The sequence below is a fragment of the Pithys albifrons genome, chromosome 2 (genome assembly GCF_047495875.1).
Source record: "Pithys albifrons albifrons isolate INPA30051 chromosome 2, PitAlb_v1, whole genome shotgun sequence".
Classification (NCBI taxonomy): domain Eukaryota; kingdom Metazoa; phylum Chordata; class Aves; order Passeriformes; family Thamnophilidae; genus Pithys; species Pithys albifrons.
In genome coordinates, this window is record NC_092459.1 from 72,510,366 (window position 1) to 72,530,648 (window position 20,283).

Genomic DNA, 20,283 nt, shown 5'->3' on the forward strand with positions numbered 1-20,283 from the left:
TCTTTCTTTCTTTCTTTCTTTCTTTCTTTCTTTCTTTCTTTCTTTCTTTCTTTCTTTCTTTCTTTCTTTCTTTCTTTCTTTCTTTCTTTCTTTCTTTCTTTCTTTCTTTCTTTCTTTCTTTCTTTCTTTCTTTCTTTCTTTTCATGAATATACCTCTTCTCGCTTCTCCATTCATCTCATGGAACTTCCCTGTGCAAAGCAATGCCTCAGTGTCAGGATGACTGAACTGTTCATCTACAAGGTGGAAAGAAAAACAGTTCAATACCAAGATGCCGTTGAAAGTGCTGACAAAAGACAGCATGAAATTCTATCACCTCTCAGATGGAGGGGTGGTGAAGAACCATACAATCATCATTGTGTGGTATGTGGCAAGAATCTTGCAAAATGCTGTTGCGGGTATGAGGAGTAAAGCATTTTTGTAAATCATTTGGCTTGGCACTTGTTAAAACAGAAATACAGTGCAGTTCCTTATTTTATTCAAACCATGTTCTAACATGACCAACTACAAGTCACTGGCACAGTTACCATTTAGTGTATACTTGGTAGGAGAATTAGATATTATAAGGTCATATATTTTTCTTTTTCCCCCCCTCTTTCCCTTGCATGGGACTGTTATCCCTTGTTCTTTGTTCTTTCTCTTTCTTCATCTCTTTATCTTTTCATACGGTAAATCCCAAATGGGGTATATCTCAGCAGTTTCTTTATTCTAATCAGCTTCCTTATTATCCCCTGTGTTGTACTGATTACTTTATTTCCTGGAACCCTTGTGATGTTGCTTAATCTTTTCTAATAACAAATATCTTGTGTTATCTGATTTCTGGTGGAAAGAATAAAAGGTGTGCATCACCCTCAAATTTAAAACCATCAGATTACGCGTAGGAGGGGTAGCAGTAAAAGTGAAAGTTCCACAGTAGGGATTTAGCAAACTTCTGATAGTCTTAATGACTTACAGATAAGAATGTTCAATATTGATACTCTGTAAAGTTTCATGAGACTTTAAGAATTATGTAAAAAAAAAAGTGAGCAGTCTATAGATAGCACCTTATTTTGCTGTCTAGGTTTAGCACACTGAATCCAAATGCGTAAACACTGCTTGCACTTTTCAGGAGTCAAAAGGTTTGAGTTTTCATTTACATTACTTTCATTCCATTAATTTCAAAAACACTGCCCTTGATTTATGCAAGAATTGAAATAAAATTTGCCTTTTCCACCTACAGATCCTGAGGTAAATGAAATTTTACAAAATAGCTGTAATGAAGGAATGATACAAAATCAGACACTAAAACAGTAGGAAATAAATCAATTTGTTTTCATAACCTTATTTCAGGTTCTGATTTGTATTATATAATTGCACAGTGCTGTTCCATGGGTCTGTTCCTTGGTAAGTGTGTAGAATGAAAGATACTACTCAAAGCCTTCTGTCCTCACTCTTCAGCCTGTGCCTTATTTACTGTAGGTCACTTAAGCTGTGCACTGCAGATAGAATTTTTTTCTTTTTAAAACTGTATTTAGCATTCTAGCTATTAATACCTTACAGTATGAATGAATGATGTCTTTTCAACACCCTCAAAAGTATAAAGCTGTTTTTATTTAATAAGGGAGGACCCACGGCACTAAATTTCATTTCAGAAATGCTCATTCATGTTGGGTGCCCACTGAAAATGACTTTGGCCTGATTTTTCAGTGTACTTACTATTATACAGTTAATATATATCCATTTTATTATTCCAAGCAGAGGTCCCTTTAACTTCATTTGCAGTTCTGAGCACTCAGTATTTGGTAAATTGAATACTGGGTATTCTAACTTGAATCTCTAGAAAAATGAGGAACACAATTAGTGCTCCTCATAGGGAGCCAGCTTGGGTGTGCCTGCACCTGTGGTAGAGACATGCCCTTTAGAGCCTCATAAACTACCAGAAAGGAGGCAGGTGTTATTTACCCTCTTTGGCAGATGGAGATATAAAAAGAGGTTAAAACCCTTTTATGTAGGATCGAACAGGAAATCTGTGGTGGGACTTCAAAGTGAAGCCAGATCATTCATGTGACCACAGAAATTACCTTATTCCCTGTTTTCTGGATGTGTATTAGCCAGATTGTGTGAGACTACTCTTAGGGAAAGGACAATATTTATTGACCTCCAGATGTGTTTAAAAGAAAAGTAGTTGAATGTTTGCTTTGGATGAAGTCCAGAGTACACAGAATACTTTAGTATACCAGACAACTTCAAGAACTAAATTGAAGTTTGCTTCCCACATTTGCTTATGTTTTGTTGTGAAAAATAATTTACAGATGTTTTTGGTAACATTACCTTGTGTAGGGATATAATCTTGCCCTGCATAAGCTTCAGCCTGTGTTTTAGTTGTGTCTTTAGACTATATTGACGTCAGCATGTGTGGCAGTAGATGAGAAAGGTTTAAACAAATAGATTCTATCTCTCGACATGGCAGAAACTCAATGCATGCACCATCATCCTTACTTTGTCAGACAGCCTCTCTGTCCTCTGTGTTGTCCTGTTGTTCTGCTCTACAAGCCTTTTCCATTGATGCTGCTGAGAGTCCCATGCAGAGACACTGCCGAAGGGGATCTTCTGAGCTATTGACATCTGGTTGATGTTTAGAAGGTTAGTTGGAGAATGCTGAACATGTGGTTGCAGTCACATGTGGATTGAGTCAAGTGTAACACACACTTGGCAGTTTTTGGAAATTTTAAGTTTTACCATTAGGAATGTCCTGAACATGTACTAAATTCTTATGTTGACTACACAGGGTAGTGTTGGTTCTGTGCTAGCACTGTTTGCCAGAGAATGCATAGTAGTATATGTGTCCCTCTGTGAGGTGACTCTAAGTAAATTGCCATCATCCAGGCATTTTGTCTAATTAGCAGAACAGCTGCCTTTGAAAATTTTCTTCTTAAGACTTGGTGTCTTGAGGATTATTTAATTAGAAAAAAGCAAATCACTGGTGGGAATGGCTCTTTGTAGAGTTCAGAGAATTTGTTTTGAATTGAAAAAAATGACTTTTTGAACTATAGCTTACATGGTAATGTATAGGGAAAAGGAAGTGAGAGCACAGCTCTCACAGCTTCTACTACAAACTCAGATTTGAGGTGATAGAAGTTTTTAGAAGGAGAAATATCCTAAAAACACAAGTAAAATCCTGTCTTCAGCTACCAGGGATTAAGAGAAGTCCATCTGTTTTTGTGCTTATTTCTGTTTCTTTTTCACATGGTTGCAGATTGATTTTCTTGTGACACTCCCAGCACAATGGTGGGGGGTTGCAGGGAAGGGAGGAGACTTTGCTGGGGATTGTCACAAGCTTAGCATGAAAGTGCATATTTTTGTCTCTCTCTAGCTTATCCTCCCCAGCTGACATATTTGTAACTAAAAGTCCATATTTTGGATAATGTACAAATATATGACTATCCATTAATCTGTGGGTAGAGAGGCAGACTGGGTAGGCACATGAGCAAGTGTTACACAAATGGGGACCTCAAAAAGGACAGACTATACATGAGAGTGAAGGGGACCCAAGTAAGCAGAAATCCAAGTAGGCAGAGATCCAAGTAGGCAGAAAGGGTGGCACACAGTAGCCAGGATGAGTCTAGGGACAGAAGTCCAAGAATTAAGCCAGAAAACAGAGTCAAAGTATTCAGTAAGAGAGAAGTGGGAGCCTAATAGAAAATGGAAAAGTTATACATTTTAGTAGGTCTATAAAAGCTTGCCATCCTAATTAGTACGGAAGAAGTCGAAGCACAGGGAAATAATTTGAACTGCAAGAGGCCTAACTTTATGACACATCGTAACTAGAGGTGTCAGGGGGGCACATGGGGTGTGTATTGTTGGTCTGGGGTCAGTGCTCAGGGAGTCACTGCCCTTCCACATGTTCAGGGACACAAAGTTGATGTAAGTCTCTTTGGAAATAAAGAAAACATTTATTTTTGCCGTCTATATGAATGAGATGCCAGATGTGGATACTAGGTGCTTCTGCCACATGATGGAAGAGTTCAAAAGGGAGGAGCTGGACCAAAAGGCTGTCCCACAGTGATAGAAGAAAGGCAGTTTTTGAAAAGGAGCTATCAGTAACTTATGCCAAGAGGGGCAGCGGTCCTTCCCCATCACTTCAACAAACCTCTTCTCTGTTCTGATGAAAGGACCCAGGTTTGCTGCTTGGGCTGGGGCACAGGAAACAGAGACATGGCCATTCTTCTGCCCCTGCAGGCTGGGCTTGCCCTCCTCTGATGTGGCTTGCACTGGATTGAGCTCACTCAGTGCTGATTGTCCTTTTCCACCTCAGCTCCTAAGAAGAGTTTATAGGTGAATGCTTGCCTGAAATCAGTCACACAAAGCCAGGACACAGTCTGCATCGTGCTGTTACATCAGAAGCCAAGGAGAATAATGGTTGTTTCTCCACATTGAGTGATACCTTCTTTTACCCCTGTTGATCTCACTCACTGGTATCCTGCTGAAAATTCATATTTCCTCCCACCAGCTGTAGCTTGTATTTCTTCCCTGGAAAACCTCACTTTTTTCCAGTCCTCCTGATTTCTGTTGTCTCTGCAGCAGTATTTTCTGCTCTCATTATAATTCATAATGTTTAGCAAGTTCACAACACATGAAGATTTCATTATAATCTTGTTTAAAACCCTCTTCTTGATTGTTAATATTAAGTGTGGATGCCATCAACGTTGCAGTCCAGTTGCAGACTCTCCTCCCAGTTTGGTTCTTGCTCTTCATTATTGCTTTCTTTTTACTTCATGTCCTTCAACAGCTTTTCAATTTAGGTGATCATGTTTGCATATCCAAGCAGCCACCTTTTTCTGTTTGTATGCCACATTACACCAAGTGATTTGTAATCACTCATTCCAGGGTCTGCTCTCATTCTTACATAGGCAGTTATTTTTACATGTGTACTTTTCTCCTAATACTAGAAATACCTTTGAATTTCACAACTATCTTCTAAAAATATTTTGAATCACGGTCTCTGCTGTTTGGTTGATTTCACCACTTATCATTTTTATTTTCCTTATAGTCCAAGGAATCATAACTTGCTTATTTCACTTGTCCAGCATTAATAAGAAATTAATCCATCAGAGGTAAAGTTACACCAATTAGAGAATTGTTGTTCCATTGCTTTGTTCCATGTTGTACATTTCACATCAGATTCTTAACCAGCATTTACATGTGGATTTGTTTTTTCACCAGTCTTTGTGAATAGGTGTGTGTGTAACACTGATATTTTTGTTTACAAAGTTCCGCACTTCTCTGAAAGACACAGCAAATCTTGGTATGTATGAGGTCTGAGCCTACGTCTTCAAAAAAGTAATGTGTTTTCAACAGAAACAGCTACATGCCAATGTACAGCTCCAGAGTATAAAGTATTCCTCCTGCCTTATTGCAGGATTCGACTGATCAACTCTGAAGCCTTATAAAGAAAGGACACTATATTTTTTTTTCTGCATAAATGTAACTTAAAGTTTAGTTAGTGAAAAAACCAAACTCAAATATTTTTTTCCAATGAGAACAAAACCCAATGCCAGAAAAAAAGGGAGAAAAAAGGTCCTTTCATGGAACTGTATTGACTAGCTTAGTTAGGATGCAAAAATTTTCAGGATATAAGGTTAGAAAGCCCCAGGGCACCTATTCAGCAAGATGTGTAAACACTCACCTAACTCTAAATAGATGAGTGGTCCCACTGAAGTCCAAAGCACTAGTTCTATTCTCAAAGTTTGACATAAGCTTTAATATCTTGCTAAAGTGGAGCCTAAAGACCCATCTTGCCAGATGCATCTTCAAATTCTGGGCCTGCAGAGTATTCAGAACTAAACATCTTTTGTTAAAAATAGCCAGCTAAGGAAGGAAAGAGGAATTCCTTTTAGAATTTCATTGCATGCTGATTTAGCTGGTGTTGTTATTTATTTACACTGGAGACCTGTGCAGGTAGTGAGGGTTAGACTGCAATGCAGAGGATGGCATGGTAATGTACTTTTATTGACTAACAGAAATTGAATACATTCAGATAATGCACCCTTAACTTGCTGGATGCTCACAGGCCTGCTCCTTTTGGATTCTTTCACTAAAAAGCAGAAAAAAATCAAGCCAGAAACCTACTGGATTGCGAGGACTGTGATTTTATTTGGCATGCTTTAAAATGCATTTTCTTTTCTAGAAAGATCCAGTTTTGACCACTGGCCTGAATGGTTAGTGGCAATATTTTTGTGTCTTTTGTGAGCTAAGAAGATTTATATGATGATGTACAAGAATCACACAGCACTGTGGTGACTGAGAAATGTTTCCACTTAAATGACTTGTTTTAGAAAGTGCTGATGTGCTTATCCCCACAGAAACACATCAATGTCAGCAACATCTGAGATGGGAGAAGAAACCTTTTCAAATTGTCTTTTCTGATAACGTTACATCCTTTCCCTTTCACTATAGCGGATGTGCATGAAAACCCGTATGTTGTATCCTGTGTTTCAATAATTGCTTTGCTTCTGTGCATGAGAAGGAGCAGATATCTGCAAAACATGCCTTGGGGAGTGTGTTTTCCTGCTGAGTCTATCCTGAAAGAATTAATCACAGAGCTTCAATTGTGCCTCCGTTTCCTAAGACTGGGCCTGTCTGGGCCCCATAGCTAGGTCAGTGAGAAACCCATAGCAAAGATTGCTTCAGTATTATAAACTGACAAAATTTACCAGTGTACATCACACCATTGCAGTACTGCTAAATGTGTCTGTGGAGCATTATGATGGCAAACTTTTCTCATCAGTAAAGTCTTTGCTTCATTTTGTCTTGTCTACAAAGAGCAGTGGCAAACTAAAATTTGTTTCTTTTCCACTTCTTTCTTTCCTGTAAAGGTTAACTAAACTAGCTACTGAATACAATTGAATTACTTTACAGACAATTATTCTTTGCTGTTAGGCATATTGCAGAAGAAAAGCTGTTCTGGCAGGAGAAGGGTGCTTATTTTCTGAGACTATGTTTTCAGCATGTTATGCAACACCAGCAGGTTTGCAAAACTGAAGTTGCATATTGGTACCAACAGTTAGTGTTTTGCATGCTTTTCCATTTGCATGTGGGGTCTGCTGAATTCATCATCATCTTTGCAGCAGGGTGATGATTGGGCAGTTATAAGTCAATAGTGAGCTATGGAAAAACAAGCGGAAAACTTAGAAGCATGTATGCTCAGCAATGGGATGGGCTAAAGCACATATTGCACATTCCAGGATGGGGAAGATGAATGGGAGATGCATAGCTGATCTCTAATTCCTCTGCCACTGGGGCTGTGGCATTTTTGCTTTGTTTAACATTTCTGTTCACAATTTTTTTTGTGTGTGTGTGAATAGGCTGTGAACAAGCACATGCAAACACACATACACATTATCTATGGCCTGACTTTGCCATGTAACCCTTCCTAAAACTTACACTTCTTTGGCAAATTTGTCAGGTGCCTATGAAAAAAGATTCCTTTGTTACATTCTTAATTGTAGTTTTTATTAGACTAGTTTGATTGCAAAGCACATTGCCATGTGAATACCTGGAAAAGAAGGCAGTTAAATGCCTCCCTGACATCCGATTCCGTCAGATCTCGGAAGCTCAGCAGGGTCAGCCCCGGATTAGTACTTGGATGGGAGACCTCCTGGGAAATGCCGGGTGCTGTAGGTTCTAGTCCTGAGGACTTCACTGGCACTGTCCAAGCTCGCTCGGCCGTGGCAGATGAACCTCAGGACTTAAACGGTGGGGCCAGTTCTGTGCATGCTGAGCCTCACCTAAAATTCACTGCGCAGGCTGGAAGGGCCCATCCACGTGGGGACAGCCCTTCCCAAATCTTCGTTCGCGAAGTTTGGCCATACATACGTGGAAAAGATAAGGAACACGAAACTGTAACTAGAATTTTTTATAAAATGCTGGGTTCTTAAAATCACTTAAAGTACTATAAATTTGTATAGGCAACCCATGCCCAAGTAATCCTTAATCATTTTATTGCAAAAAATACATATAACAGAGCTGATTGGACATGAGAGGTTTCAGTATTTTGTGAAATACGTACTACTGTGTTCTGTACATACTGCCATATGTAACATCTCATCCCTCACCACAGGAAGCTCATGTGGCTTCATTCTCATTCCACTTGTCTTTCTTATGTAAGAATGTGAGCACACAAATCCTCTCTTGTCTTGCTGTCCTTTTGGCTGCACTTATACAATGTACCTTCCTGCTTGTGTCAAGTTACAAAATAAGCATCTTGAGTCTCACCTGCTGAATGTTCTTATACCCAACCTCAGATATACTGGGGAGAGTTTGCTAGATGGACAGGAATAGAGGAGCTTATGGAATTGACAGAGGCCTGTCAAGAGTGTACTGGGTTAAATCTTCATGAAGATTGAGACAGTAGAGAAATTCTGTAATTCCTGCCGAAGTACAAGTTACACTAGGGTGTAACTCGGTTATGGCACTGGTAGAAAATTTCATGTGATAATGACTCTTTACTCCCTACATATAAGTTATCTGTCTGTTAAAGTTATTGAGACAAACCCACTGTGACCATACCTGAATCCAGCTTGAAAAATTAAGTTTGGTGTGAGCTTGACCTATTGGATGTAAAACAGTCTCCTGATGTGGAGGTTTGACCCTTTCTGGGTGTCACGTGCCCACCAAAGCCTATCACTCCCCTCCTCAGCTGGACAGGGGAGAGAAAATATAATGAAAGGCTCATGAGTTAAGGACAGGGACAAATCACTCACCACTTACTGTCACAGTTGAAACCTGCTTGAATTGAGGAAAATAATTTATTACCAATCAAAATCAGATTAGGATAATGTAAGGTAAAACAAATCTTAAAAATACCTTCCCCCCACCCCTCCCTTCTTCCCAGGCTTAATTTTATTTCTGATCCTCTATCTCCTCCCCCAGAGCAGCTCAAGGAGTTGGGGAATGGGGGTTACGGTCAGTTTGCAAGATGTTTCTGCCACTGGTTCCTCCTCAGGAAGAGTTCTTCCCCTGCTCCAGCATGGGGTGCCTCCCACAGGAGACAGTCCTTTATGAACTTCTCCAGCGTATGTTGTTCCCATGAACTGATTCAGCATGGATCCCTTTCTCTGGTGTGTAGTTCTTCAGAAACAGGTTGATCCCTTGTGGGTGGCCCATGGTGTCACAACTCCTACCAGGAGCCTGCACCAGCATGGTCTTCTGATGGGGTCACAGCCTTCTTTGGAGGTCCTTCAGTAGCTAGAGCTGGGTCTGTTGCTCCACTGTGGACATCCATGGACTGCAGGGGAACAGCCTGCCTCACTGTAGTCTGTACCATGCGCTGCATGAGAATCTCTACTCCGGTGCCTGGAGTCCTCCTCTCCCTCCTTCTGCACTGACCTTGGTGTCTACACAGTTGTTTCTCTCACACATTTTCACTCTTTCTTCTCTGTCCCCAATTACCCCTGTGCAATACTTGTTTTACCCTTCTTAAATATGTTACAGAGGTGTTAATGACAATCTCTGATTTACTCAGCCTTGGACAACAGTGTGTCCTTCTTGGAGTCTATTGGCATTGGCTGTGGCAGATATAGAGGAAGCTTCAAGCTTCTTGGAGAAGTCACGCCTATAGCCCCCACAGCTTCCAAAAGCTTGCCACATAAGCCTAATACACCTGATAATAGGTTTTCTGGACAACAGACAAGCTGCCATTGGGAACGGGTGCAGCACAACTGTGGGAATTGCTGGTGCTTTTGTTCCACTGGCTGTGGTAATTGTTTGGTGTTGTGGGCATATGTGTTCTCTCAAATACTAGTGCCAAAGATTAGGCAAAGGCATTTCAGAGGAGTATTTACCCCTCACATGGGGGCTTTTGTAATTGTTATGTTTATAAAACACTGCAGGCCATGATGCACTGGTACACAGTTACTGCCAAATGTACTGATGTGAGAACTAGAAAAGTATAATACTGCAACAAAGTAATAATGACTTTTAGGTCTGCAAGGTTCAGGCGTTTCTAGATCTCCGTCAAAGCTTTGCCTTGAGTGCCTGCCCCACTACATTAATTTAACCTGGAGCTTGGGGAAGGGGTTTGAAGTTTCAGTGTCTCTTTGGAAGTGTTTGCATAGATAGATATTTAAGAATGATTGTAGAAAAAAAAATCAGTAACACTATTAGGAATTCAGAATGACATGGAGAGAAACAGAGGAAATTTGAAGTCACTTAAGACACTAACTGAACCTCCAAAACTTACTCAGCTCAAGTTTGGATTTGGTGACTTGTCCTTGTTCTACATGCACATTTGCTCTTCATCTCTCGGATCTGATTTTCTTCACTCTTGGGAGAGACTGCTGCTGTTTCTTTTCTTGCCAGCCATAGAAGCACTGCTGGTTTGGAGATCTGGAGCCAACTGCTACATTAGTGCCGTATGTGTCCAGAGATAACTCTTTCAGGTCCTAGCAGGACTGTGGGAGTGCCCTTCCCTTGGGAGTCCCTGAGCTCCTCTGTGCCCCAGCACTGTTCTGGCACAGCCAGTTTGTAATTGCAGTGCTGGCTCATGGCCCCATGCCATAGCTTGAGCGTCCCCCACGAGCATTGTGCAACCCTGCTTGAGAGACACCATAGCTCTCTCACATCCATACCTTCTGCAGCAGTTTGAGTAAGGTAGAATCAAGTAGCACAGGCTCTTTCCTTACCTTTTACTGAGCTGAAGTGATCCATGAGATTGTTTCCATTCCTGCTTCCCAGATTCCTCTTCCCTGCTGCACTGATAAATTTCCTCTGTCTTCTGTATATAGTTCTTCATTAGCTGTTTCTTGACAGAGTAGATATATGGCAAAAATCCTTACCTAGAATTTCCCTTGCAAAGGTGGAGAAATTAGTACCCAGATTCACCTTAGCAGCAAGGTAGATTCTTTTTTCCATCTTCTGACCGTGAGATATTTGTGGTGTTTTTTTTTTTTTTTTTAACTTGTTAGGTATGCCAGAAGCCCTAAGATCAGCTCTCTCTAAACACCAGTATGGATCAAGTTCTTCATTGTCTCTTCCAAAACAGAGGCAGCTGCTATCCTCATTGCTACCATGAAGAACATCTGCTATCTGTTATCAAGGGTGTGAAACCTTAGCTAACAGCTACCCTACTGAATGTTTTTAATACCTGTGAAATAACACTGAGGCACCAGCTGTAGTACAGATTAAGGACAAACAGAAACACTTGCTAAAAAACAAAGCATCTCCACATATTTGGATCCCTGAAGAAATATTTCATCTTCACAGAACAGGATATTTTAAATTAGATGCTCAAATCTGCTTTCCCTCAAGGAAGTTCTTGTGCAAATAGTATGAAGCTCTTCCTAGAGAAAATTTGGAAGGCTAGATTTGCTTTGTATACATTTTCTGTTTGCTAATCAGCATATTCTGTTGCAGATCTACCCTGGCTAGAAGACAGTAATCCAACCCTCTCAGGATATCAAATTAAGGTAGCAACAGGAAACCTTTTTCTTTCTAGTCCTGTGGAGGCAATATTAAAATAAATAGCATTGTCTCATCTCCACCACATATTACTATCCCATGACAGAGATTCAGGATATGGTTCTGATTGTCCCTTGATGAATGTGGGAAAACGAGAAAAGAAGTTGAGACTCAGGAGGGTGTAATGAGGAAGAAAACTATCACTTTCTCACATTGCTGAAAAGAATGAAGGTGGAACAAAAAGACATACTTCACTATCTTGCAGGCTGAGAAGCAACTGTCTCAGACAAACCATCAGATCCTTCAAGAACACCATGTGAATCACACAGGAGGTTTTCAGGAGAACAGTTGCGTTTCAAATTCAGTAATTCCTTTTTACTGCATTCAGAGCAGCAGCTTGCCCCTTGTAATGGTGAGGGTGATGGTGACAGTCAAAAGTTGAAAGGTATTAGTTTCCTGCCACCTCAGTTTGAAATTGCCTCAGTTTGAAATGCTTTACTCATACCTAAAGAACACTCCTCACCTAATGCTGATATCAGGCCAGTATTTTCACACCAGGCTGGACTTGGAATGCTTTGGTAATATTTGCAGCAGTCCTGCATCCTTGGAATTTGCATTCAGATTTGTCACTTTGTCTGTCTTAGTCACACTTGGAACCCCCTAAAACAGCACAGCCATATGATAAACCCCAGGAGCTCATGGTCTGCATCCTCATCTCTGAAGGAGGAATAAGAGTTGCTTCCTTGTGTAACTAGTTTCTGGGCTAAGTTATCCAATGAAGGCTGTAATTTCTAGTATGTGAGCTCTCAGTCTGACAGTTCTATGCTTCTCACTCGATTCAAAGTGAATTTTGCATATATGTTCTTTTGGCTTTCCACCTGTGTGTATGTATACAGCATGGTTTCTAGGGCAGTATGATGCCTCTGCCATCAGAAAGCAGAACCTTTAATAACCTGTGGGATTTTATAATACTTTCTTTAATTTCCTTTTAAATTAATTCAACTCTGTCTTACTGTGACATATGAAGTGCTCTGCCTAAAAAGACACAAATATGATTAGATTACAATGTACTTCAAAACCACCCCATATCTGACTGTCTGTGAGCTGTGTGGAATTAGTGGAACACTGTAACAATGGGCAAAAGTCTTATCCCAAGCAGTACTTTTCTCTTTGGCTGAAATTCCAGGATGTTCCCCAAACTCCACAGGTGGTGTGTGCAATACAGTCATGTCAACAGGAAGTCTGGGGACTTTTAAAATTTGTTCAGTTTTGGCATGGCGGTTCTACTCCCTGCATAAAATGCCATGATACCCTAGCCTGGAAGATTGGGAATGTAACAGACGTGGTAAGTGCAGTTACACTGTGATCCTGCTGCCACAAGAAGTCAATATGTGGTTTTTTTTCTCCCCTCAGGATTTCAGCATTAGCAGAATCCACCTGACAAACATGGGAGTGCCTCACCTAGCAACTGCTGTTGCTTCACCAGAGATCAAAGTTACCATCAGTGCCCCCTTTCCCTGGAAGGGTTGCAACAAACTGATGAAATGCTTCATTGGAACAACTAAGTCAGGAGAAAACTGCAAACTAACCAACCAACCAAAAAGACTAAAAAAAGTAAAGCCCGTAAGAAACAGTGCAGCAATAGTGTGGTTAGTCAGTTTTCTTCACATCCAAACCTCTAGATATCTCTTTTGCTGCCTTATTTGCTCTAAGCTCTAGCACCGTGCTCAGCATCCCCTTTGGCCCTCCCAGAGGCCCTCCACAGCTGTGTTTTTTCATGGTGCTGCAGACCTTGGAAATTGTTCCTTGCTGAAATGAAAGTAGAACAGGACTGAGTTTTTGCTGTATGGCGCCTGACCTGCTCTCCAGTGTGTGCTGTTGTGTCAGCACAACCAGTAGCCACAGACAAAGGTAGGCATGGAGGCCAAGGTGTACATACTGGAGAGGGTAGGTGGGCTAGATGCAGTCTTGGAAGATGTATCTCCTGATTTGAAATGGGGATTATTGTTTGCAGATAGGAAGATGCTAGTTCATGCTTTGATCTTCTTTTGTATGGCTCAGAGTGACATCTAATGGCACAGCACCAGACTGCATCACGTTTGCAGTGTTCTAAATGGACAAAAAGCTGGAGTTGCCAACTGTTTACCAAATGACAGGGCAAGATAAATTCTGTCAGGGGTGAAAAACGAACTAGACTGTATTAAACTAAACTACAACACCATTTGTAGCCATACTTTGATATATATTGCCTGAATAAAGCCAGGAAATTAAGCAGTCTAAAGGTAGGAAGTTGTAGAGTTAAGCTTCTTCTTAAAATGTAAAATATTTCACATGGTATGCTAGGTTAATGAAGTATGAGTAATGGTATTCAAGGTGGAAGTCAGGACAATGTTCCAAAAAGGAGTCAATCACAGATATTCTATTTTGAATTTGATGTGATGTACATCTTTCATATATATCTGTTTTTATTAAAAAAATTACAAGATCCTACAAAACTGTCTTGCCAGAAACAGCAAATTCTAATAAAATATGCCCCATCAAGTATTTGCAACTGCTATTGTGTTGGGACATCATCATTTTGCTCTGTGCAAATTGTAGATCAGAAATGTGTCCAGTCCCTTTTATGTGCCAGTAAAGGCAATTTTGCACTGTTAAATAATGTTGAAAAAAATACTTTATGGGTTATTTTCAAATGCAAGTGGCCAGCATTTAAAACATTTAATCCCAAATAATGGATAACAACAGCAAGAAAATCTTTGCAATTATCCAAGATAGTTTTTTGAAAATTATAATTTCCCTGTTTACCTTAAGTTGATTGAGTTTGATTTGCAGTAATGGACATTGAATGATATTCCATTTAAATTAGTTTCAGAATTTCCAAATTAAAAGCAAAAATTTAACTGTATTATAACTGTATACATGTATGTGTGTATGTTGGTGTATAAAATGTGGTTAGTAGGTTTTGCGTAATGCACTTAAAGAGTGCCAATGTCTAGAAAGTATTAGAGCTCACACATTTTTAAGGTAAGTTTTTCATCTCTGCTATGAATTAATTCATAAAGCAAAACCACACCTACTTGCACTTAAGACATGTGAATTAGTTCTCACCTTAAGGCTGAGCAGCATATGGTGAACCCAGGGAGAAAGGGGCTTTGGTGTGTTACATGCCTCTTAAGCCATGACTTGCTGATAGTGTGTTCCTTCTGTGATTCTTTACACTTACAAATTCATGATAAATAAAATTTATCAAAGTAAAAGGAGTTTTTCCCCTTTAAAAAAGAGGTTTCTAGAAGGCATCTATACTATTTTCAAAGGATTATTTTCTTTATGAATTTTACATTAAAAAATTGAGTTTCTGGTTACCTTTTTGCCTAGAAGTCTTTATCAGGTACTATATTTTCATTATGATTATAGGGGGAAATATTATCATGCATGTGATGGGGCAGAAGCAGTACAAGGGTTTTTGCACCACACACTAAGTTCAGCTGAGGAAGCTATTGCTACAGAGTGCCATGGGGACTAAAGTTCACAAAACTAGACAAAAGAAGATTATCAAAAATCATGAAGGATTTGTCCATAAGTGGCTGTTAAACGCAGTTGGAGTACATCCATCAGCTCAGGAATTCATAGCTGCTGGTTGTTGAAGAATGGGTATACAAACAGGGGAAATTAATACTCTCTGACTCTATTCCATTACATATATTATTTCCCTTAGCAACCAGTATTAGTTACTGTCAGAAATGTATTTCAACTAGCTGCACTTTAGCTCTTTCCCCTATGACTCTGCTAATGGCTGATTTTCATTATGTGAAACTCCAGTAACAGCTTTCGTTTTTCTTTTGTATTATCTATCTATCTATCTATCTAATCTATCTATCTATCTATCTATCTACCTAACTCTTCCAGCCGAAGCAACAACCTGAACATAAGCTAGTTATGGGGGATTTTTGTGGTGGTGTGGATGTTTTTTGTTTGTTTGTTTGTGGTTTTTGTTGGTGTGGTTTTCTTTCAGTTTCAAGTATATGTATTGAGACTGGAAATGCATTTGCTTACCTTAATAAGTGGACTGTAGTTTTAAAGGTAGATTTGTTACTGTTGTGGCCATGCAGTCTTAGCATAATATCCAATATCTTAAATAGTTATTAAGCTGGCATATCTGGAAAAGTAATGGCTTTGATAGCTTCAGGCTTCCTTTTCCTTGTTTTTGATTGTGCTCAGAGGAAGCTTTCAGCTGAACATCTTCAGCCTCAGAGCAAGGAGCCTTTCTCTCACAAAGCATTTGCTATCCAGCAGCTGGAGGTGACATTTTTAGATACTAGTCCTTTCTTCAGCTCTAAGAAAGGTGTTTAATTATATGTCATTTCACATCCAGGAAGTATCCTGGGAATGCATGAACTACTCTGTAGGCTCTCTTTGTGCAAAGACAAAGAATGTTATCTTTTCATTGTGTTGGCTTCTTCAAAGACCCCTTTCCATCTCAGAGGAAAAACATTATTTGGGGATAAAAGTCATTAAAACCAGGTCATTTTCTTGAATCTGGGATAATTAAGTGTTGGAACATTTTAAAACCAAAAGGAGATAACTTATCAAAGGGTTGGAAATAATTTGGAGAAATCCTGAATAGGCTGTGACCTGTAGGAGGTCAGTCTGACTGTGATAATAGGAGGGAGAGGAAAAAAAAGGAAAAGGAAAAAAGTGAGATGGGATTCTGAGCTGCTATTACCTCCCAGGAACAAGACAATACAATTATAATCAGTGTTCTATAAAAATATCTAATCAGTGTTCTGTGCGATCAAATTAAAAGTGTGAGTTGACTACTAAGATCAAGGGAAGACAGTAGATGGCGCAAAGGCATCAGGCAACATCCCGGCTTTCAGGTTCGGGTTGGTGATCAGATTCCAGAGGGTTTTAGGGTAAGCTTACCAAAAGGAATAGGATCCGAATGTGTGGGAGGAAATTAAAGAAATGGAGTCTGTATAGATGCTGCACATAGCAGTTTTAAAGTGTATTTTCCGCAAATGCAGACAATTGATTACAGTGTTTTACAAACATTACATACCCAACTACACCTTTGTATCTTTTCCCAGTGTGTTTATTTTTAGCTGTTGTGTCCCTCAAATTTGAACTTCTCATTCTACCTTGAGAGAAAACAAAGCCTTCAGAGCTTTTCAAAATAATTAATATATTGCCATGAAGTGCTCCCCAACACCTAGGTTATGAGAGAAGCATGTTAAACTCCTTTCTTTCTGATCTCCACCGTATCCTTATTCCAAGCTCTGTACCTTGGAAAGTTGGATTCTGGTTGAGGTGGACTAGTCTCTTTCTGTCTCTCCCCATTAAAAGTTTCATTCTGGAGTTGTGAAACTTAACCCAACAAAAATTGTGTGTGAATGTTTTGGTGGAGCAAGTGAATTCTAATGAGAAGTGATGATGACCCAACTTTTCCTGACAAAACCTCCTCTGGTAACTTTCGGAAAAGTGTGGTATTCCCCTGCTTTTGTGTGACACAGGAGTCAGCTCTTCAGTCCTGTTTCTGCTCCTGTCTCTATGATTCTAGAACTGGGAGTAAGCAGAAGTCACACAGGGTCTACTCATCTCTCAAGCATCTGGAGCTGGTGAGTTCGCCAGTTATTTACTAGCGACTCTGTAGCTCCCCACCCAGCTGCTGCCATCTCACAGACTTACACATTTGTCAGTCTGAAGGACTCACCAGATGCCCTAAATGATCTCTCACCACTGTGTGCCTGGAAGAGGAAAACAGCTCAAGTGAAGAGTGTTAAAAAATGTTTCTGCTCTTAAGTAAAAACACTCTCCCTGAATTGATTCTAGCATTTATTAATGCTCTGAAATCACACATGGAATTATGACTAGGCAGGCTAGGGATGTTGCTTGCACACTGAACAGTGGGTGCCTTATAAGGTGGTGGCACCTTAAAAAGAGAGAACCAAGGAGAGGCCAGGCATTGCAAAGACTTTGTGCATCAGGAACTATCTGGGAGTGAGAACATAAGTAAATTAAACTAAAAATAAACAGTGGAGGAACTGGACTTCACTCCAATCTATGAGATTCATAGTGAAGACATTTTATTACACAAAGCACACAGTTTATATAGGGTTAAGACTACAGCTTATTGACTAAAAGAGTTACACACCACCATGCTAGATACTTCAATTAGTTAAAACCTATCTCTCACAAGTGCCATATCTACACTATTTCATCCTGGCTATTTTTGTGCACCTGCAGAGTCTTGTGAATTCCTACTATGTGAATTCTTGGGTAGTAAACCACTTCCCTACCAGCCAGCAGCAGCTGAGCTCCTTGCTGCTTCTGGCTGATAGCTAAGTTTCACAGGGTTTTTCTATAGATCTGAATTGCTCACTTTTGATTTTACTGTAACAACACATGAGCATGAATGATATTGAATACCCTGAACTGCAGACAGGCATGGAAAGGAGAGGGGCTTGAAGAAGCAAGTGTCTGGCCAGTATGTTGACAGAGGAGTTGGTAACTGTCAGAAGCAATCAGAGAATGTCTATTGAAGCAAATTTTATTTGAAAACCAACAGCTTTTCCAAGGGAACCATTTTCTAGTAATGTGTTGATTTCAACAAACTTCTGGTAAAATGCAAGTAGTTTCTTTCTAGCCCACCTGGAGGAAAGCTAAAGCTGCTGGAATTTATGGCTGTGGCACAGCTCTGCTATCCAGATATTTCAAGAGATTTTAGGCTTCTTCTTATCATAGTCATAATATGCTGTACCTTGATTCCAGCCTCATTCACATGGAGCAAAGTACATCTGTGGAAAGAAATCACAACTAGTTCTAACCCAAGCTAGGGCATCCACTTAATGGCATGGTGCTGTGCAGAGGCAACAGACTGTGACCAAAATCATTAGTACAGGATCCTGTCTGAGGTGATGAACTCACCCTTTGATTCTCCTGCTTACACAACTTATTTGGGAGTCACTGCACCCTGCTCCATTAAGTGAGATACAGGTTGAGATAAATGTCTTGCTCAGCATTTGCTGCCACTTGCTTGCATGGCCACATGCAAACAGCACAAGGATAGACGTTGTGCCATTGCCAACGCTCCTGATACAGCGGTCAAAATCACATCAGTTTTTTGCAAGTCATCAAAGCTATCCACAGTTTATTAGTGTTATCTTTATAAATATGTAAGACAAGTTTTCTACTTGTCTTGCATGTTTAACAAATAACCTAACTGCCCTGTTACATCACTGCTTGCACAGATTTACATAGCCATAGGAAAATAAAAAAGGCCAACAAGGAGTTCATTGATATGTGGTCAAGGTTACAACTGCCCCTGCTAATCTGTCCCCAGAGAAGCTGATGTTCTCCTTCCAGAGAGTTTTGTACACTGCTGTGATAAGCAGCCAGAAATTTGTAAAGCTCTTAAGTCCTTTGATGTAAGGAAAGATGATGATTTATTAGCAGAATACCCTAAATCTGGCGAACAATTTTTCTCAGCTTAGAGTGAAAGTATTATAAAATCATTGGAAAGTATTTTAAATGGAATCAAGTGCAAGAGTGGAATAAAAATGAAATTAAATGAAATTTAAAAAGATTTTAATCTACTGCTAAGTCAACGTTATTAAGAAGTAAGTGCATTGAACTTGTGTATATGTGTTTGGACAATATATTTTCTTTAATTAATAATTAAGATATTGGAAATTGAAAAATTAGCAACAAAAGGTTAATGTGCCCAAAGCAGTCTTAGACTGGCCTCCATACCTTCATGGTATATGTGTTACTCAGTAACTTTTTCTTCTTTGGTGTTCTTATGGTCCAAATCCACCAGCTCCTGCAGTGAAGAGAGAGAGCTTTGGGTTTGGGAGGGGTATGACAGCTCAATTCTTCTTTTCCTCTACACCCACCATGTGCCAGGGCTATGTCAGGAAGAGTTTTCTTTGACTCCTGAACCTGTTCATCTTTCCTTCATGTCAGATTCCTGGGCAGAGAGAGCTGGAACAGTGATGGACTGGTCAGGTAACTGTGCTGTGGGCTGTGAATGGAAGACCCTGAAATGTCAGCACTATGTTTGAGACAGTTATTTCCCCATGGTTTGAGTGAGAGATTCTCACTAAGATTTTATTATTAATTTGTGGTTGAGGTGAATAAGTTTACCTGCCAAATGTAGATCCAAATGAGAAGTATAGAAGCCTCTTCAGCCCATTTCTTTCAATAAGAGATTTTACTTTCTGTTTTCTTAGTGCAATTGCATGGTTTTGTTTTAAACAGAGCTTGCACTTAGTTTTTCTGAAATAATTAGAAAGAAATGTGAATAATTTGGCTGTTTGCAACCAATAGTTTTCTGTATGGTGTGCTTGAAAACTGGGAAGCAAACAGAATTACATGCACTTTATTGCAAGTACATCCATTCCCAGGGAATTTGTTAGTGCTGCCTCTAAGCACTGGTATGAAGCTGCCAAATAAGGGAGGAGAGTAACTGAAGTCCAATGCAGTGAAGTCCAGAAATAGGTCTTGAAAACCACACTTTGGGGAAATCAAGTTAGAAGTAAGTGACCACTGCTGGCTGTTCAGTTCAGAGCAAGTTATCTTAACAAATGAAACTGGTAAAATTTCATATTCTCTACGTGTGGTCAAACCAGATAAGTAATTGTTCCTTTAGGACTTATGTCTGTATTTTGGGATGGGATGGAATTAAGTTACTTGTGGAAATGCTTTCTGCAGAGGACAAGTAGGTAACAGGGAGTCTTCATGCAAATATACATGGTAGGAACAAGTGACAATAAAGCAGACCTACAGCAATGGACAGTTTGACATGAAACTAAGGGCAGAGCTGTGCTAAACACAGTCACGGAGATGATTTT

At 39.8% G+C, this 20,283-nt stretch overlaps 1 protein-coding gene across 1 annotated transcript in view; it reads left to right on the top strand.

Moving 5' to 3' along the window:
• Window positions 1–269: 269 nt before the first annotated feature.
• The window catches only part of LOC139684726 (sulfotransferase 6B1-like), a 49,404-nt gene continuing 29,390 nt past the window's right edge, over window positions 270–20,283 (top strand). Inside the window, 1 exon segment of the mRNA XM_071580948.1 lies at window positions 270–396. Coding sequence (XP_071437049.1) covers window positions 270–396 — 127 coding nt within the window.